The sequence below is a fragment of the Trachurus japonicus genome, chromosome 16, assembly GCF_045865225.1.
Source record: "Trachurus japonicus isolate A0001 chromosome 16, Traja_1.0".
Taxonomy (NCBI): Eukaryota; Metazoa; Chordata; class Actinopteri; order Carangiformes; family Carangidae; genus Trachurus; species Trachurus japonicus.
Genome location: NC_140922.1, coordinates 26044106 through 26070092, shown reverse-complemented (window position 1 = coordinate 26070092; position 25987 = coordinate 26044106). Strand labels below are relative to the sequence as shown.

General features: G+C 44.6%; 1 protein-coding gene across 33 annotated transcripts in view; it reads right to left on the bottom strand.

Annotated features, from left to right (window-relative positions):
* Positions 1-25987, bottom strand: part of rims2a (regulating synaptic membrane exocytosis 2a) — a 141303-nt gene that overhangs the window by 64491 nt on the left and 50825 nt on the right. For all 33 annotated transcript variants that reach the window (XM_085802826.1, XM_085802828.1, XM_085802833.1 and 30 more), the window contains one exon: positions 5630-6579. In XM_085802826.1, coding sequence (XP_085658952.1) covers positions 5630-6579 — 950 coding nt within the window. The remainder of the gene's footprint in view (positions 1-5629; positions 6580-25987) is intronic.

The window sequence follows — 25987 nt, the reverse complement described above, 5'->3', positions numbered from 1 at the left end:
TTGGAACAAATAGAAACTCATTGTGAGTATTAGATCTGATGGAGCCGCATGTCTGCAGAACTAACTTTGTCACTGTATAGGATTTGCCCTGTTTCCCCATGTGGATGCACAGAGCAGAGAGATGGAGAGCACTTTCAATTTGATTAAGAGGCTTAAAAATCCAAGCTAATTAAAAAGAGTAAAAAAAATATTGAATCCAAAGGTGCTGTGAAGATTCCCAATGGAGAGTGGTATACAGGAAAAGAGCACTGAGGGTGGAGGCCGTCCAGCTGAAAAAAATAATAATAATTTGGGTTTTCAGAGAGGGACTTCTGTCTGACTGCTGAAGAAGTGGTGATTTCTTTGTCCCAGGACCTTAGTGTGTAGCATATCTCTGCGTTTAACACCCCATTATGTGGAGGCAATGGGCATTTAAATGTTATTCGCTTACACTGGCAAGTCATTTTACAATTCAGTAATAACGTGTATTAAGAAATGGTCCTCATGAAATTGCTCTTATTAAAGCATATAAAAGATGAGTCATTTAAATAATACAGAAAGCCTATTTGGTGCTGACAGGCACTCGGCAGACACCGGCCCTCCACTTGTACATGTGCTGTTGATATACTTGGGGGGTTTGCATGAATGTATGTAGCTGTAGTGAACCTCAGAGCCGTGGGCACAGGTACGGCTGTCTGAAAACACTGTGTTTGCGCAGCCCCTGAGCCATATACATCACATTTCCCACACTTCACTTCCCCTGCAAAGAGCTGGAGAGCCTAATGGATCTATACAGGACGGGCCTCCTTCAGGCATTATCTGGCTGAGGATTCAATCTCAGGGAAATCAGGGAAGTCTGATGGAAAAGGCATAAAAATAGACTGCATATACTTCTGAATGTAGAGGATGAGGCGATGGGGGAGTGGAGCGCACAAGGGTAAAGAGGAGGGGATTTTCAATATAGAAAAAAAAAGAGATGTATTGAGGAAGGAACGCTGCGTAAAGATAGTGCCACTGTGAATAAATATAGCCACAGCATCATGTCGTCTAACAAAGTGGCAATAGACACACAACTGATGCAGAAACACGGTGCGTAACATAATGGTTAAAGGATAAGGAAAGTTTATTACAACCAAAGTTCCCATTACACCCTCACACCAGTTTACCATATCATCTAGGCCACTTCAGTAAAGGCAAAAAGAACAGTGAGCACACCTAAAAACCTGTCTTTTCATACCTCAATAATTAATCAACATTATACAAATGATTGCCAAAAGACATGGTTAATGTTTGCTTTGGCATTTCTTCCACAGCATCATTTTTTGCCATAGAGTTTCACTGTGGTGTATTTAGATCTTCATCATCAGGGTTGTGACTAAGTGGCAAAAGCCAAACAAAGAAAGTGCCCTCGTTCCCTCTCTCACCCCCTGCTATCACTATCCATCCATCAGTCTAGGGGAGTGCTATAACTACTTACTGTACACAGTTATGCACTGTGATAAAACATTATGGATGTCCCCAGACAGGCTTTGCCCTCTGCGGACCTCTAACCAACAGCTGACAACAGTGATTACCCTCTTCGCCTCCCAGTCGCTACTCTGTTGGCAGCGTAAACACCAGAGCACAGTTCAGAGTGGTAGACAGTCTCCAGTCACTTGCCTAATGTGGCCATTGCAGTTCAAATAGCTTAAGGCTTAGATTTGTAACCAGGCACAGAAGGAAGGAAACATTCATAAAAATAGGGGTGGAAGGATTTTACAAATCCATGTTTCAATTCAGACTTTTTTGTTGTGATGTTTGTTTGATGGTTTCAGTCTTTATTACACATCTAAGTGTCTTTTGGGACAATGAGAGCTTTGATTTATTTGTCTATTTTGTCTTTATTTACAGTCAGATTCTATGTGGATAATTTCAAGGTTATACCCATCACAGTTTCACCTCCACCTGTGCCTGTTCTTCCTCCCATCACACTCCTCCTCCTCCTCCTCCAGCAGCCTCCTCACCTCCTAGCCCGCCCACCCTCAGTGTCTGTCAAGGAGGATCTGAGTGGGCGCCAGCATGGAGGCACGTAGCAGCCTTTCCCCTTTCTTTCCCCGAAGCTTTATTAACAGTGGCACGCCACAATTGGGCACTGATCCCCAGCGAGGCACTGTGTGGTTTTTCAGGGAGCAGGAAACTCATCACGGCCATAAATTGTGAGCATCAGCAGTCTGCGCCCGGCCCTGCCGTTTCGCCCCGGCTCCGAGGCCCCGGCAAAGTGCTGATTCAGGGCAACGGCAGAGCGCAGGCAGTGGCGGAGTTCACCACCAGCAGGCTCTCCATCACTTTGACAGCTCAATAAAAACCAGTGTAAACTATTAATTGGATCATTAATTATTGATGCTGTTTTTACTACAATTCAAGGGGCAAGAGCAGGAAAGAGGCCGGGGTGAAACAGTGTGTATGTTTAAACAGAGTCACCATGCTAGGAAGGTGATACAGTGTCATGTTGATCCTCTGGGTGGGGGAGGGGGGGTTGTAACACACAGATTCCAATCGAGGTGTTAACGGATTAAATTAATATGAATATTGTTCGAACAACAAGCTTCATGGTACAGCCTTCAAATCTAGCGGACTTAGTGAGATGCAAAAACTGATCCCAGAAGCCATTAATGAGGATGTAACATAGGCTGTCACTATACAATGTTCACCCCTCAGCTGTAGTTAGCCAGCCAGCCTCTCCTTTTCTGTCTGTTCGGCACTATTATGAGGCTGCATGTCAGGGGGAATCAATAAAGAGGAAAACACAGGGAGAGGCCATCGTGATAAATCAGTCTCTAGTGCTCGCAGGCACGAGCCAGGCCCATTACAGCAGGCACACCCTTTCTCCGACCGGTCTCCTCCTCCTCCCCTCTGGTTTCCCCTGCTTCCTATCCCATCAAGCCCTCCTCCACCCTCAGAGGCCCCCGTGGGGTATTGGAGAGTCGGAAGCATGCCATGCACCCTGCTTAGCCTGCTGCTGCTACACACCCATCTCATCTCCTCACTGAGTCAAGCTGAGTGCACAAAGCCCAAGTCGCTGATGGGCCACATATGTCCAAAAGATGCTTTCTGCCCTCTTTTTCGTCTCGCTCCCACTGACTGTAGCCTCACATGCAACTGTAGTTAATGCTTTTCTTATCCGCTGTGGCTTCTCTTTAGGCTTTTTAGTGTAAAAAGTGAATGTACATCCTTCTTTCTAGGAGCATCTAGACCAGCTGTGAAACCTTGCTTGGCTGAAATACATGCTACGCCATGCTATAACCGCTGAAAATGGGCTGATCTATCTTTATAGCTGCATATCTGACATTATTATATAAGGTTTTTATTGATTATATTAATATTTGCCAGAATATATCACATGTCCGAGTCGGGAGCCTAAAGTTTGGATCGCGTCTCTGCTGTCTGTTATATAACTGACAGTGCAAATAAGGACACAGGTTTAAAATAAATGATTCAGTAGAATTTTCTGAACCATTTATCAGACTCCCTGCATGCACCATATCACCGCCGCCTTAATTATGTCATAAATTAATAAAACCGCCAATTATACCTAAATAAAGAGCAGAGATTGCTCTACAAAACCAGCCGAGAATGTTCTATAGCTATACTTATTCAGGTCAATAGTTGAACTCCCTCCTTTATTTTCCCCCTCCTCTCCCACTCAGGCTGACCTGTGGAGGAGGCAGACAGACACAGACAGAAACAACAGAAACTCTGACCCTCACAACAGGCTGTTTTCTTTTTTTCTTCCTATTTTTGTTTCATGGCTACCTGGAAACCTGGAAACTCCCACATCAATAATGTAGTGCCGGTGCTGCTTCCCTCGGTGAGGAGAACAGTTACATAACGCAGCAGACCAACTGAATTCCTCCAGTCTCTTCTAGATTAAACATTTCGAGCATGTGGCAGGTGCTTTGGTCCAGTGCTACTGACAAAAGCAAACTGTGCCGCTGTACTCTCCTCCTGTCTGTCTTTTATTCTTTCATATGTCAGCTGCTCCTCTTCCTTTGCTTTCTGTTTGCTGCTTTTAACATTTCTCAGGTAAAGGCCTCCGTAATTACAGGTTTGACAATAAAATCAATTTGCAATTACAACAGCTGTCAACCAGGTGGAGCAGTCAAGAAGCTAACAGCCTAAACAATTGCTTTTGCGGTTGATTCTATGCAAAGTGGCATTTAATTCAGTCACTCTGACTGTTTGCTTGCCACTGTGTTTTTATACACTTGGACAAGTGCACTTGCGTCTCTAAGCAGGTATAGGACATTTGCAATGAGCGATCTGATGTCCATTTCTATTTTCCTGTTGCAGATGAACGACAAGACAGGTCCAGCAAAGCCAGTACCAACCGTATACCTTCAACTGGAAACACTGAACTAAAGTGGACCAAATGGGTGTGGAAATCATTATTACAATTATTGAAGTGACATCTGTAGAGTTCATTTGTAAAATCAGCAGCAGTGAAAAACCCTAGAAATGGCATCAATAAACCCTGAGCAAAGATATGCTATTTCCTCTTCACCATCAACCCTCAGCTAGGATCAGTTACAAATAATGACAACAGCAGTGTGGTTACAAAGCAGTATCGAAGTCAGGAAGTCAACACTAACTGAGGAGGTACAGCATATTACCGGAAAATATATATCACCCTCTGCGCTTTCAGAACCTTTCTCTAATAACATCCATTCATTTATATGCAGCGGTGATGACATAAAACTACCCAATAAAATACTCTGAAACTGTTATTTACTCAGCTTACCTTATTCCACTAGACACCCACACCCCAGACCTCTCCTTGCTTCCCTCTGTCTGTCAGTTATGTAACAGCGTCCATTAGAACAGACTGATCATGTGAAACAGCTGTGGCAGGACCCGGCAAAGTGTGCCAGCAGCGGCAAAAGGATTAGGCCTTGAGAGCAGTAGCATTACATTCATTTAAAAACACATAACACCCATCCACACTGAAACATATCTGGCTCATGAGCACACAAGTCACGTCCTCAAAGGCACTGGAGCTGTGAGAGTAAAATCACATGTAACAAACTTTGCACATACATAAGGCTCATTATTTTCTGGTCTTTTTTTTTTTCTTTACTGTGGATGCCAGGATTTTATAGAAGAAACAGTTTGGTTTAAACCAAAGCTACCACACACATCAAAGACTTTACTGTTTACTGCAGTTTACTATAACCAAAGTCTTTTAAAGGAATTCACGGCTCAGAAAGTGGAAACGAGGTTTCCAAGAGCTTTAAAAAGTAAAACTAAGAATTTTTAAAACAGAAAATAATGAGCCCTACACATATAAATACAGATATAACCAGACAAACACACAAAGCACATAAACAGACTGTAGACTGGGGGATCTGAAGGTTATATCTGAGTCAACAGCTGCATGAATCAAAAATCATTATCAACATGAGACAGCAGGAATAATTAAACAATAATTAGATCAAATCAGATTTTCCAACAACATTGTGTTTAATAACTAGGACATAATTTCTTAGCATTAGCATGTAAATATCTTGGAGCAGTTTGAATGATGTGACATAAATACTAAATGAAGCTTTATCAACAGTAAAAAGTAACAGAAACACAGTAGAGACAGAGAGAGGCTGCTGTGTGTGGCCCCTACCTTTCTCACTGACTGACTCACTCTCTATCTCCACGTCCTCACAGCTGGTGTACTCCGGCGTGGTGGCCAGCTCCTCCTCCGAGCTGCTCAGTGACACCTGCCGCATCTTCCCTCCCTTTTTGGTTTTGTGGGGCTTCGGGGGTGGCGGGCGCACCGACTCCGACTGGTCCGAGCTGAGAGAGTCATTCCTCAACATGCTCTCCATCTTCTCCCTCTTGGTTTTGCGAACGGCCGAGCTGGGGTCCAAGTGGTGTTGCTGCCTCCTCATGGGATCCCCGCCCACGCCCGGGTCTCCCCTCCGCAGGTCCCCGGATCGACCGCCCAGCACGGGGCTGCGGTGTGGCGTTGGGGGGCTGTGGTTGGAGGTTCTGTGACCTCCGAGGCCGGGTCCCATGGGCCCCGGGGAGGAGCGGTCGACGGAGTAGGAGCGCTGTCCCACCATAGGCGGCCGGCGCTCGGTGAGATGTTGTCGGGACAGCCGGATGGGGCCGGGCTCGTCCTGCTCCGTGTAAGCCAGGGAGACGTCGCTGTGGCGGCGCTCGTGCCTCAGGCGGCCCACCTCGGCGTGCATCCTCATCTGCTCCTCGTAGGGCTGCGGCTTGACGGGGTAGCGCGCCAGGTTGGGGTCGCTGCGGTAGCGCGCCTGGAACTCGTCCTGGCGCTGCTGCTGCAGGTCATACTCGCTGGGCGGTCCGTCTAGCTCCTGGTCCAGCGGGTATTCCTGGGAGTGCCAGCGTCCGGGGCCCCGCCTGTCCCGGTAGCCCATCCGCGCCGCATCCACGTCTGGGTACATGTGTGGGCCCCGCGGAGCCCGCCGAGGGTCCCTGTCCCCATAGTCAGACGGTGATCTGGGCATGCCGCCGTCCGTCGGGGCATACTGTGAGTGGTCACCCCCCTCCCTTTGGTCGTATTTTTGGTTTGGATCCCTGGATGCAGATGGGCTTCGTTTCCTGTGGATCAAACAAAAGAGAGGAGTTTATTTTACTTTAAGCTGGATTCTCTCTGATGCTTCTAATATACAGCATAGGGCTGGGACGATATGCTTTTCTCCCGATTCGATTCTTCTATGATTTTTTGGATGGCGATTCGATTTAAATTGCGATTCTACGATATTGCAGATTCTCTCAACTTTTAGTCTGCATTTTTAACATTTATCTGCACACAAATACTGTAGGAGCCTATAAATTTAAGTGAACTTAAACCCTTTTCAAAACCTGTACTCTCTGTATGTGAAAAAGGCTAACAAATGCACATTGCACAATATTTTAAAAAATTAAAAAAAAAAAAAACATCAAAAATAGGTATTGCGATATTTATGTAAATCGATTTTTTCTCCCACCCCTAATAGAGCACATATTAAGGTTTATATCTGACCCTGTGTGCATATTGATGCTGCTCAATCACATTTCCAGCGAGCACACGGTGGATTTGCTTGTGTGCAGGTGGAGATGTGAGGTATCAGTCAGACAGGAGTCTCACAGTGCTTCATCACACATCTCAGAGCTACAACTACTGAGGCTGAAGCCTTCAGTCTACAGCTTCGCTTCACTTTACTTTGCCCTGCGCTGCCTCGGTTTCAGTCCCTGTCAAAACCTAATGAAAGCCTGCTCTGTCTCTGTCACAGACACATACACAGAAAGAGAGAGGGAGAAATGAGAGTAAGCAGCAGGATGCAGCACCGCTTCCTCTGCTCGCTGCAACAGACACTACACAGTATGCTGCTCTATAACATGGCTGACTGGTGCTCTCCTTTGAACACATCTTGCGGAAACTTCAGATTTTTTGCAGAAAATATGTGCAAGGAAAACACCTCCAGCTGACCTAATTCAACAGTACGACATGTAATGCAGACAGCTCTGCAGCCTGCGTTCTCCTAATATCTGCAACAAAAATCCACATGAGGAAAACATACATCCATGCAGTTAAAATCCCATAATCCTGTAAAATCCTGATTATTTAATTTGATCTAGAGGGTTGCGCACAGTTATTACAGAGACAACGTTGTATCTAATATTGAACTCTTTTAGTGCCATAGGCAATTTTTCATTTTCATTTTGATAGCATCTGATTACTTTGTTGATATAGGTGCTTAAATCATCATCATTTGCAATGCATTATAAACAACAGGATGACACAAGATTAACAACAGAGCCTGCCTGGATATGACCTGTTTGTATTTCCAAATTAATAGCGTGAGTCCGTGTGTGCGCGTGTGTGTGTGTGTGTGTGATTCTGCAGGAGGAGGGAGATGAGGAACAAGACAGCGTACTGAGAGCAGTGCATTGATAAATGATTCAGAGTTTCACAGATTGTATCTGTGTGCACAATACAATGGACATTAGGGGATGTGGAGAGACAATAACAATGTGTCTGAGTTTGGTCTGAATTTATGAAGGTACACATTTATTTATTCCAACATCAGAACCTCCCTGTGGATAATAGATACAATGTCATTGTCAATCAGATATATAATGTACATTTACTAATAATGTACACTAAAATCATGGCATGTTTGGACTAATACTGTTTGATTCAAACGCTGTTGGAAATCATGTGTCCTGGCTGTGATAATACAGAGCGGTCTGCTTTGTGACGACAGTTAGGCTGGAAATTGTGTGAAATAACTTGCTAAGATGAATTCTTTGAAGTATGGTTACAGTCAGCAGTCCCAGATTTCTAAAATTAGCTGTCACTCATTTTATCATTGTCCAATTGTCAAAGAGGAAACCGGCCAGGAAGTGGATGAAAAGCCTGGAGGAGGCTAACTGTGTGTTAATGCATTTATTCTTTTGTTCAGAATCAATTATTCATAAGCCATTTTTCTCCTACATTTCTCCCACTTTTCCACCAAAATAATAATGACATTTTGGTGAGCAAAAAGCTCTGTGAAGCATTCCCTTAATTTTGTACGTGACAACTTTCCATAAATTTCAAAGGGCTTCATAAATCATTGCTGCCAGCCTTGCTCAGTGGCCAAGGTAAGGGCTCCTCACATGTGATTGGCTGATTCACTGAACCACAGAGGAGGTTTGGTCCCTGCCTACTGGATCACAGTCAGAGTATAATGAATGTACAGACCACAAGACATCAGCACTGTGGCGAGGCACATGCAGTAGTGGGTAAAGATGCTTTTTGTCTTCTCTGTTTTGAATTTCTGTGTTGAACACGGAGTAATCTCGCCAAAGTGAAGTGCCGGCTCCGGCGAGGGATCGAGTGATGAATGGGCCTCGTGTATAGTTCATGAACCAGTGTACAGTTAAAATATGAGCCGTTAAAGAGGGGCAGAAGTCGAACAATGAAGCAGCACAAATGTGCATCCCAGCAACACGAGTACATAAAAGCAAGATTTACTTAAGACTAGAGGGAGGACACAAAAACAAAATTGTTTGGTCGGGTTGCAGCAAAATCCTAAAATACCACACAGCAACAACATCCCTATGAACACAGAGAGCAGTTGGCTAATTCTTCTTTCTGTGTATATGTGAAAGGGGCCGGACATCACCTGATCCTGCAGTTCCCCTCAGCGCTACACAACAATTCAGCCTCTTTTAGTTCATTGTGTTGTTCACAGGCGACAACTCAATCTCAGACTGTTTTCAGAACAAGACTGGGTCAAACCCGCTGTACGGCTGGACCGTGTTGTATTTGCATTCTGCCTAGTGTCAGCTGGTTTCAGCTCTTTTCCTCTTACTGCTTATCTCCTGCTGTCTGTGGTCACATACATTTTAATACAGACAAGCTCCAAATGAAGCAGTTAGTTCTAAAGAACATTTACACCTTTTCCTGTTTCTGTTTGGGATTAACAAGCGGCTGCTTAAAATCCTGATTTTATAGCCATGATGTCGTCTGACCACATCACCAAACAATCAAGTTAAAGACACTGCTTTGAAATCCTCTATACTGTATTTACTTGTTAAATGATCACACAGAGAGAAAGTACGGGGCTCAATCATGTGGTCAGCAGCACAGTGGAGAGGAAAAGTCCAACCTCACACACAGATAACTCTCTTTGACTGCAGGGGAAAGCAGAAGCTTTTCCAAAAGCTCCTATATTTGTTGCTAGGCGCATTAAAAAAAACTAATTTATATTAAAGTGATTAGTAATATTTTTATTCTCATGACTGAACCACATGACTTAGTGTGAAATTTTTTGCAACTACCACTGAGAGTTAATATCTTAGTGCAGCTCTATGGAGCTGTAAACCAACTACTTAATTTGTCTATGATGATGCCAGTTTTGTGTGATTAACAACAAGAATTGGTGACTGCTGTGTGTTGTATTTCCTCATTTCTGTCGATACTCACTAAATAAAAGCCTGTTAAAAATGTTTATCCACAGACAGAAATGGCACAGCTATGGTAGGATACAAAATGCCACTGTCTCTCACACAACTTCACCCACAGTGAATCAAGACATCTGACTTCTTGCAAATTGAGAAAGAGCAAAAAACACTGCAGCAGTTCTGGCACCAAAGACGCAGTGGAAACAGAACAAGGCTCTAATGGATGTGCAGTTTAATGAACGAATCTTCATTAACAGCGTAAACCTACAAAAGCACAAAAGGACATTTGAAGTCTGTGATGCAGCAGCCAACTCACTCGAGTGACTTCTCCTTTCTGTTTCACATCAGAACAAATGTCTCCCATCACCTCTGCATCCAAACACAGCCTCATGAGTGACTCAGACGCCGCTGGAGAAAACACATGAGGGCTGTTGCATTATTCATGATCTGCTCCTGGACACTAACTGAGCAGCAGCGCTTCATTCACAAATCCAAAGTGATGCGGCAGCAGAAATTATATGCTGGAGTAGGGGACAGGCGCCGTGACGTGGTTGGGGGGGGTGAAGGAGTGTGTGAGGAGCATGAGAAGCATCTCTTTTCAGTGACTCAATGATGATTGAGGAGTGTGTAAGTATGTGCATGTGTGTGGGGGTGCGTGTGTTCACTTGCGTATGCCTCCGTGTGTGTTTGTGTCGGTGAGTGAGTGGTTTATGCGCTCTGCACTCGCTGCCTGAGAAATGCTTCACTCTGGCTCTCAGCGTGCCCCCGGGGCCTCGGGGCTAATGTCCCCTCTGGGATGTTGTGTTGAAATCCTACACCCGGAAAGCCCACATGCAAATAGAACATGCACATAGCACCTACAACAACCGTTAACAAACTGTCCCTTTGACGAGCTCTAACTCATCCTGACATGAGTATCACGTTTCCCCCCGCTCCTGTTTAGGCTTGTATGTCCTTCCTGTCCAAACAGAGAAATGTCTACGGCAGCCAGCAACCACGCTCTACTCCATCAGCATCTGCATCATGGTGCTAACGTTGTCAGCGTTAAACCAGCCTTCAGTAAGTACAACAGAGCGGTGGCGCAGCACTAAATTTCGCACTGTGCATTATTCCCCCACCGCTCCAGCTGCCACTGCTACTGTAATAGCCTCTCTGCAGATACTTCTGAGCCCCCCACAGCTCTGCCATGACACACTCTGCTGATCTTAGATTTGCATCCCGTCCTTAGTGACACAGACGGGAGACAGAGTGGAGACAACGTGTGTGAATTAGAATTAGCGGCAGCGTGGAAGAAATGAAGCGGAGGAGATGAAAGGCAACTGTCTCCTGTAGCTAAGCGTGCAGCTATAAGACTATAGTCAGGCTGAAGCGTGGACAGCGCTGAATCGTGATGCCTGTGATGATGCACAGATGCCTGGCTGCTGCAGTTGTAGAGTCACGAAGCAAGCGGTGGCGTACTCCCTCCGTCACACCTCCTTATATAGCGAGATGCGTGCGTGATGTCACCACAGATGTGGCAGCGCAGGCAGTGCAGGCAGCGTGGTGTGTACTGTGCAGCAGATCAACCCGCAGTGATTCATCCTAACAGGCTGACAATGGAGAGACATGTTCACTGTCTGTGAGGCAGAGTGTGGGGATGCAAGCCCCCATTCTGTACATTACATTCCTGCTGTGGGAATAACAGCAGCCCTCGTTACTGCTGTTGTCCTATTCTGAGCTAACTATAGAAAACCCTCTGCTGTGACAGCGTACAAACTGCAAGACCTCATTCAGCTGCAGACAAGGACGGCCAAGACAATGTGATTCGATTCTGGGAGGGTGACAGTGGTCTCACTTTATGACTGACAGTAGGACCTTTATATCTACCATGGGGAAATGTATTCATGCACCTATGACCCTGATAGCAAGGGGTGGTCATTAGGCTGTGAAGAATAACGTTTTGACACCCACAGCAAAGGAGTTTAGTACAAAGTACATGTGTGTGTGCAGAGGGATAGACGTTCATATTCACTATGAATCAGAGAGGATGCAGCAGACAATATTGAGATGTTGTGTAAACCTGGCTTCTGTTTTTGCGGCCAGCGCGGCCGTATACACCTCCGGTGCTCTGGAGGTAATTCCAATATTATAATCATCTTTTTAAAGTACACTGTCCTTATCAAAAGCAGCATAATGTATCAAATCCATGGCTCACAAAAATCATGGGATTACACTATGACCCCGAAAGATTAAAAAGTGCAACCCTAAAAGATTAGAAGTGACCCGACATGCTCGCCATGATAAAACCTTTATATGCTGTTATTTTCTGCACAACATGACACAAAAACCAATTGGTGATATTTTCCCCCGATATACAGCGGTGTGATGAGAGGTCCCACTCCGCCTCGACAGATGTGTTCCTGCTCTGACAGACTGAGCTGAAACATCCGAAACCAGAGCCTATAGCTCCAGTCTGTGAATGTACTAGTCTACCTATGACACTCTGTGTTTGTGTCATATGTCTGACCTTTCATCTGTATGATGAAAGGTCTAAAATCAAAAGGAAAAGCTCCTGTGATCACAAACCATTAATATTTGATGTGGGTTTATGATTTTTTTAAAAAACACCAGCATCTGCAACACACAGCTCACTTTATTAATAGTGGGAACACTAAGAGCAGCTTTTCAGAACAGACCAAAACTATAGTATGGTCTTATTTTTCCCTCTTCATGTAAAAAAAATAATTTGCTCAAACTGGGATTATGATTATTTATAACAATATTTGTCTATTTTAGTGAGTAAAATAGTTTTAATGCACTTATAGAACGACTGCCTTGACCTTCACACTTAATTAAGTAATAGTAGAGAAAACGTTAAACACATTTCACCATCACCATCATAGAAAAGGCAGCTTATAACTGCATTCGGCCTGTGTAATTAAAATGCTCTAATGTGTGTACATGACGCTGAGAGAAGCTAAAAACTATTCAGTATATTCGGTGCGTCTGATTGGTCAGTTCACAGATTTAATGAACTCCTACTGCACAGAATCGTGATCAAGCTTAATTAATTGTGGAAAGCAAAATTTAGACTGTCTCAATCTGTCTGCTTCTCTTCCCTCTCACAGCGGCAGGAACGAGGACAAAATCAGATGACATGGTTTTATCCAACAAAAACTGAATTAGTTAGAGAGAATTAGCTTGTTCTTTGAGATTTTCAGACTTGGACGATTTAGACAATGTGCACCCTCAGATACCCAGAGAGCTTTGGTTGATATTTCCATTTACCAAACCAAAGAAATGCCACAAGCGCAAAGATCAATAACTGGAAGTCAATGAGGAAGCTTTCTGTAAGCGATGAACCCTTCACTGATGCTGCTGGTTTTCGTGCACTCAGCTGCATGCGTAGACACCTTGATGCATGTGCACACTGACACACACACTTCCTCATTCTCTCACCACAATGCCCTCATCCAGCATTGCATAGATACAAGCTCAGGCTTTTACAGCTTTATGATGCCATGAAAACTAAAAAAAACAACAACAAAAAAAACACCCTGATGAAGCTGCTGCTTTCTAATTATCCCTGAGGCAAAGAAATGTAATGCTCTGTTGTTTGGAAAGAAATTAAACAACTATCTTTCATCTTGTTTTGTACTGCTTAAGGTGTTGTATATATGAACTGGCAGCTATAAATATATAGGTAACATAACATACATGGCACACAAGATATACAATTAAAATGTTCACATGTCCATTTTTTTCTTATAAGAGTTGAAATAACGACATGTATATAACGAGCCTTACTCAACATAGCTGTCAGATCCTGGAGAGTCGCTTGGTTCAAACCTCTGACTGACCACTCCACACAAACGCAGTCCAGTCCGATTCATACAAAGCCCCACACCCGGCTCACAGCTACTACCAGACCATATTTCTGCTTTTCCAATCCTCTTTCCTCCAGCACAAAAAAAATACCCCTGTTTTATTTCTAAAGGGCTCCGGATGATCTACACACAACAGCAGCAGCAGCAGCAGCAGCAGCAAATGTAGTTTTTCGGCAGTGCTCCTCCAACCGAGTGTGGTGACACCAGCTCTGTCTGCTTTGCCTGTGCTGCCGCTGAAGGAACGTGTTAAATAAGAAAGCCAAAAGCAATCAAGGTGAAAATGCAACGCTGCCCCCGTGGGGATTGTGCCACCTCTACTTTGCGGATAATGGAGAGAAGTCAAATGAGAACAAATGAGTGGTGCTGTGTTGCAGAGCTCTCCTCTTAGAGAGAATCTGGCCCGCTAATGACAACAATACATCCTGGAACGGTCTCTATTGAAATAAGATAACCAGAGAGAAAGCACAAGCAGAAGGAAAAACAAGCTGAATGCGCGTGTCTCAACCGAGAGCGGTCGGAGAGAGGAAGAGACAGGGCGAGGAAAAACGCCTCTAATGGTACATTTACAGATGCAGTGTCACCTTCCAACACTGACTCAGCCGGCCGCTGTGTATCTGGGACGCCCCTCAGAGTAAAAGAAATGAATCCCATCCTCCCCGTTACCTCGTGCAATCAGAGCGGGTTAAAGTCCTGCAGCCGCCCGACAGTTCAGCTGCATCTCCTCATGGCCAAATGATATTGTAGCATCAGCGTGACCTGCTTTGTTTCTGTCGGTCTGCTGCGCCCACGGTCGCCCCGCCACTCTGCTGGATGTAGATGAATGGCACAGTTTATGACCCTGCTGCAAAGGCTTCTGGGGGCCTGAAACCGAGCCGACTTTCGGGTTTAACACCGTCATCATGTGATCGCTGCGATTGGCTGGCCATTCAGTCCTCTGCCTAGGAAGGGATTACATTCCTTGGTTGATTACTAGCTCACATCTATCACCAATCACAAGCAGAGCAGGAGGTCTCACCTAATCTCATTCAGCCTGAGGTCTTATGATCCTTAAACTGAACAAATTACATGGTTTATGTTTTTTTTTTATCCACAGGGTGGATATTCAGGCATCAAATCAAATACAGAGGAGGGAGAGAGCGAGTGAGCTATAGAGGGAGGGATAGAGAGAGAGAGATGGAGAGATTTCTCTACCTCATAATTTTTGTGCATTAGAAAAAACAAAAAAAAAGGATCAAATACTTTTTTTCCCCGGTTCTGCACCATTTAGACATGTCTGGTTTTCAGTGACCTGGTTATCTACATGCTGCATGTGTGGGGGTTGTAACGGACTGTGTCTGGGAGTTGTTGAAAACTTTCTTCCAGCCGCCATCTCTCTCTTCACTCTTCTGCCTCAACACTTCCCAAAATCTGTCACCACATTTCTTCATTCACTTTCCCTCCATCTTCCCTCCCTCCCTCCTCACCTCAGCCCTCCCATGAGGCGGACTCTGGAGTTCAACTGCAGATACGCTACTATGTGTTTGTGATGACGGCGGTGACAGCTGACTGACGGCAGCGTGGAGTCAGGGAGGGCAGGTGGGAGACGGGCTGTTGACACGATGTTTCCCTGGACGGAGGTTGAAGGGAGGGGAACTGGTAAAGGACCAATGCGGTTGTTTTATCACCACGCTGTCAGGGGGGGCTAAGTACCTCTGAGTGTAGCGTGTAGCCGACTGCCACTCAGAGAGACAAGAAGATGACTTCAATGATGACACGGCGAGTCGGAGAAGGACGATGAGTGACATTGGTAAAGTTTGAATATTTGTAAAATGTTGCATTTCTTTATTTTTTTTGCCATGAATGCCACAGCTCACAAAATATTCACTGCCATCACTCTGTTCTGGCAAACTGGCATATATGAGCCAACGACTTGGAAAAAGCAAGAGTGATTGACATCTTGCATAGTAAAATATGTGTATAAATATAACATGTGTGTGTGTGTGTGTGTGTGTGTGTGTGTGTGTTAGTCAGACATTGACACTCCTGCTCATGTTCTCCTTACACGTGATACTATAATAATATCTGACAGTCATTCAGGCTCATCACAGCAGCCAAACCTCTGACCTTGTGCTCACAGGACAGTCTCTTAAACGCCAGATCAATGTGTCCCTGTGTGTCTGAGGCTACAGACGGGTTTATGAGCTGATAAATGTGCAACAGAGTCCTTCACATATCAAAATAAATAAATAAATCGTGGAAGTACATTGTGTTCTCACACTCGCAGAAAACATTTTTTAGAAACCCCCCTTTTTTTTCCTTTTCACCTTTTTCTTAATCATCAGAATACGCTCTGATAAATTACCAGATTGTGTGTTTTTATTTTATTTTATTCCAGATAGAAAATAAACAATAAGCCCTATACACTTGTACACAGCCTGATGCCAGACAGCAGAGTTGCATTCTCAGTAACAGATGGCAGCCACTCCCTCACTTCACCTCCCTGCTCTGTGGAAAGTTTTGTGTGAAGCAAGTGGACAGAGAAGTTGTACAGCCTCACACATCTATCGGCTCGGCTCACACAGTCTGCAGATCTGTGAGCGTGTTCGCTAATTGGCTCTGTGAACAGAGACTCCAGCCTCCTGTCTGAGCCGACCAACTGGTGCCTTGTGTGCTCATGCTATGTTTATACTCTGTATGGTTAATATATCTTCCGCACTGCACCGCCTGTTAGGTCTCCTTTTTAAGAAGAGGCACCGCTAGCGCACTATGTAGGCCAAGCCCCAACAGAATATGCCATTAAGATTAGCTACAAGTAAGGACTGTTACGATGCTGCTCGCCTCAGAGAAAGGTTAGGAGGGGACCATCATGTGTACGTCGTCTTTTTAATCGAACAGGAATCGAACAGCAGATGTTGCTGTTATGTGGTTATCATACTGTTCGGCCGCGGGACGTCCACGCTGTAAATAATTTAATTAATAAACTGTTAAGCTGCTTCAGTTTCAGGGTCCTGACATTGAGCATGCTGGCTCACTACCACACTGTCATGGCTTACTGGGACACATAAATATGACAGAGCCTTCCTTAATGTTATTAGTGCCTGTGCTTTTCCTATGTCGAGTCCAAATGCCTGCAGATCAATCAGGAAGAAGCTCTTCTGGTGCAAAACAATACATTAAATACATCCAATATATTTTGAGAGGCAGGAGCAGGAGTCATGTTTTACAGAAACCATAGAACATCTACTAATGTCTACATTTAAATAGCACTTCAGAGTGATATTCATTATCTATTCTTGTTCATCCTATGCTGGGTCACAGATCACTGGAGCTCATAAGTGTTTTTTTTTCTCTTTTCTTTCCTCCCTTTTTCTTGTTGCTGCTGGGTACACATAGGAAGTCGTGGCGTCATACTGTACAAACATTTAGCATGATGAAGAATTATGTTCAAGTCCTTGTATTTAAACAGCAAAGCCATCGTAAAGAACAGCTCTTTTTCCATCTGGGTGTTCGCAGCCAACACTGTCTCGATCTGGTTTAATACAGAAAAAAGCCCCGTTTCAATTATAATAGGATGGACCATAATGTTAAACCTAACCACAGATGGGCCTGGTGTCACAGTTGTACAGTCTGCATGCTGCCATAGCTCAGGTGCATGTCATAAAAATACTCCTTCATAGAAAAACACATCGCCTCTGAGAATAATCCATGCAGCGATGTAATAAGGGAAACAGTTTCATAATATTTATGATAAATGCCTGAACATCATTTGTAGGAGAGGATTGTCCGAGCATGTTCGGACTGAATAGCAGCATTTTGCAGCAGTATTAAGTCGGCCTCTCTGCTGCCCTCTCTAGTTCAAAGATGAAAGCCTGTGTTTTACCTCTGACCACCTCTGTTGTGGTCAAAAAAAAAAGTGTGCTGTGCTGTTTGTGTAGCCACACCCAACGGTGATGTCATCGTGTCCTGACACACCCTGGCACACGCTGCATCACTGCAGCAAACTAAGTTAAACCATCGGAAGTCAGCAAAAACAAAACCACAGAGTGTCAAGGAAATTATTATTGTTGTTTTTATGCTAAACTGCAAAGTAGCGCTCATGCACGATCACAAACACACACAGGTAAAATCATGGTGCCAATGAGTAAGACTCTGAAGACCCTCCAGCATTGACTGAATATCCAATGGAGAGAGCCTTGCGTGGAGAATCTTGGTGTGTAACGCTGTGATATAGCCTATAACATGTTGACAGCTCAGCGCTTGTCAGTCATTGTTCGTTTTCATAAAGCCCTTTGTGTTAAAACATATTGAGATTTGTTGAGCTTTTCATAACCCAGCAAATTCTATTGTAATCTGACACTGGGCTGTATTCCTGCACCGGAGAAGGAAAAAAAAGCCTCAAGAACCACCATGGTCTCAACATCTCGTTCCCTCTCTGACACACAAGTAATTGCACGTACACACACACGTACACACACGCACACTCCCCTCTACACATGCATTTCCTCTTGGTTCTGCTAAGTATGCATTTTTCATTCCAGTGAGCAAGCTGCATTTGAAATCAAAGGCAGTGACGCTGCGCGGCTGTCTGGCTGCACAGAAAGTGAGGAGGTAATGAAAAAAGCTAAGGGGTGAGTCAGAGGATGCTTTAATAATCCTTGCTGCCCAAAATAACATCTCTGGGCCTGGACGGACCCTCAACCCTCTTGGGAAAAACCAGCAACGGTTCAGGCTGGTCTGGACTCCTCACATCAGTCCACCACCACCCCACCCCACCTTTCTCCTTCTCTCTCTTTTTCTCCCAACTCCTCTGAGTCTATTATTGTCAACAGATAAGACTGCAGCAGCACGGCACGACGCGGAAGACAGCCAAGCCCTCCCTGTACCAAATATACAACAAGGCTAAGGAGGGCGAACGGGGTGTGTGCACAGGGGACATAGGAACTGCAGGAAGCCTGATCCAGTCAGAGGGATGGAGGGAGGGAGGAGTGGCCGGAGAGGTAAGCAATGTTTCTTTAGTTATAGTCCAATCATTGCTGACAAATGGTGATGGAGTCCTGGCTAAATAGCTCTTCATTTTGAGTTCAAGGTTGGGCCTCTATTGTCCCATATAACACTTGTCCATGGTCGTCCCTGCAGTGTTCTGTCCTGTGTGAACAAATGGAGTGTGTGTGTGTGTGTGTGTGTGTGTGTGTGTGTGTGTGTGTGTGTGTGTGTGTGTGTGTGTGTAAACCATCCTCTAGTATTACCAATGCCAGGATAAAATATCTCCACAAAATCTGCTCACTCTAATAGCAATCATCTGTCACATATACAAATACATATGAAACCACAGGAAAGTCTGGTTTCAATCACCAACATAATCAAACACATCATTACTAGATGTCAGAAAGTCATTTGAGTGGGGCGGTGCGTGGCGCAGTGGGTAGAGCGGCCGCCCCATGTAGAGGCTACAGTCCTCGGTTCGAATCCCGCGTCGGGCAGACCTTTCCTGCGTGTCATTCCCCCTCTCTCTGCCTCCCCATTTCCTGTCTATCTCTACTGTCATCACTATCAAATAAAGGCAAAAGGCCGAAAAAATATATATAAAAAAAAAAAAAGAAAGTCATTTGAGTCAAAAAAAAAAAAAAAGTCCAAGGATCAATTAAAGGAGCAGCCATGACATCTACATGAGAGAGCTAGTGTTCATTGAAGGAAAAAAAAAAGAAAAAAGAAAAACATCCCACACAGCACGAGAGTTAAAGCTCTCATGGTTTTTAAAAGTAACTGCTCGACTTTGGCTGCAGCAAAAGTGTTAATTTCTGAGGAAACAAGTCACAGACAATAAATATGTTTTTTTTTGAAAGGCGACTGCAAACTGAGGAGTTGAAAGCCAATTCACACTCGGTTTGGACACATTATACCTTGAATATTAAAATCCCATCATTGCTTGATTCTTGTATTTTCTTGATTTCTGAGCACGGCAATTACACTACGTAAAGAGAACACAAGAAAAACACGGGGGAGCCCACTTCACTGCAGCGTTTCCATTTAAATATGTCTTTGTTCCACAACAGTACACACTGCATAGTGCCTCGGGCAATCCAGCACAGGTCACGTTTACCATCACCGCAGCTATTTTTAACACATCATTTATAAATTAATAATAATACTACAGCGTATTATTGTAGTAAAAACTGTGTGTGGTGGAGGAGGCTGCAGTATTTTGAGGACTAGAGACCTATTGCAAAATAAATAGTTTTTTTAAAGTGAGATGTACAGATATGAGATCAAATGAATGAAGTGTATTTCATCCATACTCTTTTCTATGCCACAAACTGTTCATCCGCTCTGCTTGTCACAAACAGAGGTCTAAATGGGAGGTTGCCAGAGAAAGCATAAAGCACTCTCATGTTACATCTATAAGGAGAGAAGCCACAGCAGCCAAGTTACCCCAGTGCATCTCTGTGTCTGAGGCCAGGGCTTAATCAAATCAACATGTTTGCTACTTACAGTGTCGCTCACTGATTGTCCTGCCTAAGATGCACTGACCACAAAGTCCCACTGCATGCCCTCTGCAAATGTCTGAATTTGCTTTTCTGTGTGTAACTTGCTAGCAAAGTCTAAAAAAAGTTTGTTAAGACAGTAATAAGACTCACAGTCACACATGTTTTTTTCCGGGCAAAGCGTCATGCGACATTAGAGAGGGTGCAGAGAACTGCAGGATGGGAGGTGTGTGAAATGGGTTCCACATGAGATTATCTCATTTTCTCAGTTACTTTTCTGGAAATGCTATTAATTTTGGTGCATATTTGAGATCTATGCACTACTGTTCCCACTACCCCCCCACCCCCCAACCACCCAATCCAAGTCTCTCTGAAGTTGAACTCAAACAGATCGGCTGCTAGAAGGCTTGCCTGCAGGCAGACAGGAAGCTGTACGTAATGGGAAGACGGTGCCGTCCCAGCTTTCTTCTGAAACACTTTTTTTGTAGAGATGTCATTGCGCACGCACGCACACACACACACGCACACACACACACACACACACACACACACACACACACACACACACACACCAAAGATCGCTGTTAAATACAAGAGTTGATGAGTTCGGGAAGGCCAACAAGCAAATGGATATGGAAGAAGCCTTTCCATATAATTAAAAGAGACAATTACACAAGTTTTTGGAACATGACTCAAATGAGAGTTTCTATTAGTCAATGACAACTGTTAATGCTGGTGTATCAGTGTAACGCTGCTGCTTCATGCCCAGAGTGAATCTTGTCAAACTTATCAGTCAGGATGCAAACAGTAGAAATTCAACAACTTCAAGTGACTTCAAAAATCTAAACCTGTAAACTGACAGCACAATGCCCATTCAGATGCATAATGTAGCTTACATTTTCCAATAAAACTGCAGCACTAGCTGATGGATTTTTCACCATATTTTAGAAATGCGAGCTTTGTGACAAAGTTTGGCCTTTTCCTCTGTGTGAGATGAAAAAGCCACTTGCTGTGTCCCTGTGTGCTCAGCAGAAAGACCTTTTCTCCTGCACTCAATGGCATTGACAAGCCAACGTCTCAATCGATGAACCCACGGTCAGACCTTTGCAGCGGGAGCCTCAGACCAAAGGGCTGTGTGGGTTAATTGTAATTGCATAAGACAGCGTCTGTAACACATGCCCTGAGCCAGGGAGCTGAACCGGCCAGAGGGGCCGCCATCTGATAAAACATTTAATCTATGACAGCAGTTAACTTCAGCCAAGGATGAAAGGGGATGATGAACCAAAACTTATTTTATCATCTCTTTAATCAGCCGATACACACCTTTTTCACTTAGATTCCTAGAAACGACTGATTTGTAGTATGTCCAGATAGAGTAACTAAACTATTTTCCATACAGGCGGTGGCAGTAACTGGGTCGCTGGTTTACATTTGATGTACCACTGCATCGGAATCCAAAAACAGCCCTCAAACTTTACTATATTTGTCCAAATGAAAGCTGAAGTGTGGTGAGGCAAATTAGGGGAGAGGAATGCCATACAATTCAGCAGGCATGGAGAGGAGTGTGAACGGTCTTCTAACAGGATCAAGAGAGACATATGAATAAATGGAAGGAAGCCCGGCTGGTGAAAAGAGAAAAATCTTCAAAGTCAGCTTTCCTCTTTCTAGCCACCCCTGGAGATCAGATCAAGAACTATCCTAAAACCTAATGAACTAGTAAACACTGGGAATTAAATGAATATTACATGGGGTTTCATTAATGCCAGCCAGCAGACTCCAAAAATAATGAAGGCGAGAAGCGGAAGCGGGAGGAGACAGTTACTGGAGCTTCTTCTTCTCTGTTTACTCAGCATCTGCCTGCCAGAGAAGGAGGCTTTTGATCACTCCTCGGCTGGGTTCTCCTCTTTGCTGCGTGGCAGGAGAAGCCCAGGGAGGCTGCCGATGCACCGCCAGGGCCGGATCATTTGCAACACAAATGAACTGAGCTAATTGTACACGTGTGGGGAGACGAGGGAGCCGCACACACGGTGCAATGTTTGCAAAATATGGAAATAATTAATCTCATTGAGCTTGTGAAATACCATCAGTGTTGCAAAAGAGGATTTGAGCACGGGCTGGGGATGAGACGGATGATGATAGCAATGGGCTGGATAGACGCAGATGTTTAGATTAAGCTTTTTCATTATTGCTTTATCACACGGCTTCTTCAAGTATATTTTTGGTAATTGAATAAATTGGAGCATGAAACAGATTTGGATTTGGGGCACAGCAACATGATTATGTGTAAAGCAGTCTTTTTCCCCCCATTCATGAAACAATGCATGCAAATATTATGCTATCAGGTCAATTGTGCATTGGATATGAGGCGTGGAAATAGTAATATTACTAAAATAGGTTCAATATCCACCGTCATCATCGCTATAACTGGCTCGGTGACGGAAGACTTTGAGATGTTTGTCCAGTTGTGTCATATGGACGCCACGACTCTGAGTTACAGGGATTTAACTAAGCAAAGCCCACCTCTTGACCTTCCACAGGTCTAACCCTTTAAGCCGTTTTAATCAATAAATCAAATGTAAAACAAGAATGATGATGCTGTGAGGTGCCTTTAGGAGTAGATAGCTTAGCTTTCAATTAGCACCTTCACTGAGCGTCAAGGCCAAACACACACTCAAAACGCCCCGAGTAAGCTCCCACACCGTCGGTACGCTACGGCAGCAGAAGCAAAGTGGAATTTAACCCCTCTACAAACTGTTAAACTGTTACTGACATTGACAAATAGCATCACACATCAAGGCATATGGTTGAAAGCAAAGCACTATCCATGCACCGTATGCAGTTTCTCTTCTCTCTCAGCTATTTAAAAACAAGATGACATCAGACATCTGTTTGGGAGCAGAGTAAAAGGCGCTTTTCAAGAGAAAAAAAAAAAAAAAGACCTCCCAGGGACTGGGCTTGAAACACATGAACATACACACGCACTCACTCACAAAGAGAACGCAAGGACACGCACAGGGGAGCCGAGCGAGTCTCACATTTGTGCCACTCTGCAGCCATTCTCTTTAGTTCATCAGTGAGTAGAAAAGAGATGAACAAGTTGAGGACCTGAGGCGGAGATGGAAGTGGCCTCTGACGCCCGACTCGAGTGAGATGTAGTTTTACTGGGAGGACGGGACACTATGCCTACTGTAACTCAACCATTAATGACACGCTAAGGTTGAGGGTCACACACGCAGAAATGCATGCAGGAACGTGCCTGTTCAGCCTTTGAGGGAATCAGTCTCGCTCCGTGAGCATGAAAAGAGCCCAGATGTCAGCACTCTACAAGCTGAGGCTGAAAAGTAGTCCCTCTCTGTTTTGTAGCTCTGTCAACCTCCCTGTACCTTCCTCATCCTGATCCACCGTTGAGAACGGCTCCAACCTGTACACAGACAGTATACATCTTACTGAGTCATATCACATGTATCGCTGCCGCAGCACTGTGCCATGGCAACCACAGTGGCAAAACCTTGGCAAAGACAATGTCCCCCCCTCTCTGGGCAGCAGCGTTAGCATCAGTGGCTGCATGTCTGGGGCTGCTGGGGACATTAGCCTGATCCTTATCAATCTACACAGCCCACTGCTAGCTACCAGCTCTCCCTCACCCTCCCTCTGTTTCCTTCTTCCTCTCCCACTCTCTGTCTGATGCTGAGATATGATTTGGTGAGAGCAGAGAGGAGTTGAGCATATCGATTCAGCCTCTGCCGCTGTCTCTCTCACACTATTCATCCCCTTTTCCTCTGCGCTGCTATCACTCCAACTCTCTCCACTTTATCTCTCTCTCTCTCTCTATCCACTTCTTTTTTTCTTTCTCTCTCCAGTGTGCAATCATAATAACCCCTCTCTTAGACGCCCAGGCAATAAACCAGGGTCTCCCTTCTTCCTGCGCATATCTCCCTCGGTGAGGACAAAACCAATAAAGGGCTGGCTTAATTACAGCTGCTGAGTGCCGCCGACACCCGGCTACAACACCACAGGGCTGAGGGTGGGCTGTGGGTGGACTGGGGGTGGGCTGCCTGAGCGTGGGCGAGGTGTGACGGGATGTTGAGGGTTGGAAAATAAACTACTGAGGGATACAGCAAAGCCTCCGTTTGACTCCTACACCTAAATCCTCAAGATGCTACTTTATAGTACTCACAGAGATGAAAAAAAAAAAAAAGAGGTGACGGTAGCCTTGAGGCTGGCTGGAAAAATGTGGGTAGGGACAAAGAAAGTGTAGCATGCTCCCCTCCCTCAGCTAGCTACTGTTGAGAAGCCCTTCAGCAAGGCATTTAACTCCCAGTGGCTCCGGCGAAGCAGCAGCTACGTCAGCTTGATTTTTTCATCTGTAAGGCATTAATGTGTAACTGCGGGAATGTGTATAGCGAGAGAAGCAGATATACTTGATAAGGAAGGGTAAAAACAGAGTATAGGTAAATGTTATGTACACTAGAGCGTGGCCAATGATACATCAAGGTGGATACAACCCCCAAATGAACGCAAGTGTCCGGCACTGTGAGGAGCCAAGGGAGGGACTGCTGTGAATCCGTGTCCTTGTCACTGGTTTCTAGGTCTGGAGTCTGCCTCCTCCTCCTCCTCTCCTCTTATTCCTCCAACCTCTTTCCTCTCCTTTCCCCCAGTTCTGTCACATCAACATGAATCTGGGGCTCCAGGGGTTCAGAGTCCCACAAGCTGCAGCCTGCTGTGTCTGCCTCATCTACAGCTCTGTCACCATGGTGACTGATGCCTGGGTGTTCCTGCCTCCTCCTGCTACTTTCTGTCTTCCTCTTCTCTGTTTTCTGTACTTTGCTTTGTCTCTCTCTGCCGAGCTCCTCTCACTTCACACCCACAATGCTCATCAATACAGGCTGACAGGAAGCTGTAAGAGCAAAAAGTCAAAAAAAACGGAAAGTGTGGATCTCATATATGCGACATGTTTTTGGATGTGAGTATTTAATGAAGATAGACATATAAAATAATCATGTGCCGTGTACAACTTGTCTTGTGTAGTGGAACACAGGAAACAGAGGAGGTTAAGCCTGGTTCGTTTCACGTGCCTCTCTGTTTATTCTTCTTGTTCCTGATAAAGCTTCAGTACAAAATGTGCAGGGTTGATTTACACACCAAAGAGACCTCAAACAAAACACAACAGGCCTCACTTTGAATTGCTCTATTCATAAGGAAACAAAGGCCCAGACATGTCCAGATGCTGTCCAGACCTGGAATGTATAGTAATGAGTGCATAATCAGCTGTAGCTGCGGATTAAACAGTACAGACCATTAATAATCCTCCTGATAACCAGTGACATCAACCATTAGTGTCAGATTACCCAGCAGAAAACATGCCAGTAGGTTAGCTGCCTCTCAACATCACCGGAGTTTGTTTTGCAAACTGGTTGATTTGATTGCTCATACCCAAGGAGTTACATGTCTGTTATGTAATACTGCTTCACTAGGAAATAATGAGAGTACCCGGTGCACTTACAAACACACATTGCTCAAGTAGCTCAGCTCAGCCCAGGTCTGGTCTGGTCTATATCAGACAGACAAACTGGCTGCCTCAGAGGCAAAACTAAAAGCTCAAATTTGGCGTTCCATGCCTCCTTAAGGAAGTCAATTCAGTTCCTCTAGTTAAACATTACAGCTGTATCTACAGTATATGTCTATATTCTTTCTGCAGGCTCCAGAGGATGGGAAATAGTGGAATCATGTTTGTTACAGCTACCATAA